Below are 874 nucleotides of genomic sequence, written 5' to 3'. Positions count from 1 at the left end.
GGAATCTTCAGAGGTTCGCATTGGGATTCTACTTCGGTTGTTGGTACCGTTGAAGCTGCAAATATCAATTTAGAATTGACTTAGTTAATACCACTAGTTTGCATAACTACCTAAAGTCAACATTTTCCTTATGTTATGTGGCAAGGAATCATGTCGGAAAAATATCAATTTTTCTAAATTCTATTTAGATTCGTGTTACTATGTATTATGTCAAGTGGCATACCGTATATTCAGTAGTTATATCTACAAAAGTGACTACGCGCATCATTATATCCAATTACAGGTTAGTGAGCTCATCTTGTTTACATTTTAATATGGATTGTTCTCACCAGAATTATGACATAAACAAGTGAGAGTTGTACCTCTGTAAATAAATCAAGTGCAATATCCATTTACCTGTAGCATTGTCTGTCATGCAGCTCGGATCTTCATCTGTGAACTGGGAACATTCGAGTTCCTCTGGCCACTTAATGTTTAACAATGTTAACAATTGTTGGCATTCGTACATCGTTTGTTGACACAGGCTACGACAAGGTTTCGCACTTCCGTCTGCTGTGCACATTGGAGTATACACAGAACATAGAAATGGTAGCATTGTAGGTGAACAACCCACCAGAATCACATTGTCAATTATGGCCGTCAATGCATCAAATTGTGACGTGTGTCCAAGTACATTTGGCAAACTTGTTTGACTGTACGACATATTTAGGCACATAGGTAGAATGATGTCTTCGCAACTACCATCAGGATTCTGGATCTCGGTTGAAAAACCAGCGTCAAAGCAGTTCTCATTTGAGAGGGAGGAACAGTTCAGAGATTCTGGCCAACCAAATCCATACTGATCCATTATTTGTGAACAACCACCTTTTGCCAT

The 874-nt window shown here is 38.6% G+C and overlaps 1 protein-coding gene across 1 annotated transcript; it reads right to left on the bottom strand.

Moving 5' to 3' along the window:
• Nucleotides 1–4: 4 nt before the first annotated feature.
• Nucleotides 5–867, bottom strand: LOC117118580 (frizzled-1-like; the record flags this gene model as incomplete). Its single annotated transcript, XM_033263196.1, has 2 exons — nt 397–867; nt 5–55 (listed from the first exon to the last, which is right to left on the bottom strand). Coding segments are annotated over exons 1-2 (502 nt in total), but the record flags the coding sequence as incomplete, so codon positions are not given.
• Nucleotides 868–874: the final 7 nt, after the last annotated feature.

Source organism: Anneissia japonica, unplaced genomic scaffold, assembly GCF_011630105.1.
Source record: "Anneissia japonica isolate Jap-2015-1 unplaced genomic scaffold, ASM1163010v1 scaffold65951_len906_cov163, whole genome shotgun sequence".
In the NCBI taxonomy this organism is placed as follows: domain Eukaryota; kingdom Metazoa; phylum Echinodermata; class Crinoidea; order Comatulida; family Comatulidae; genus Anneissia; species Anneissia japonica.
The sequence above is the reverse complement of the archived record's forward strand: the minus strand, read 5'-3'. Positions and strand labels throughout refer to the sequence as shown.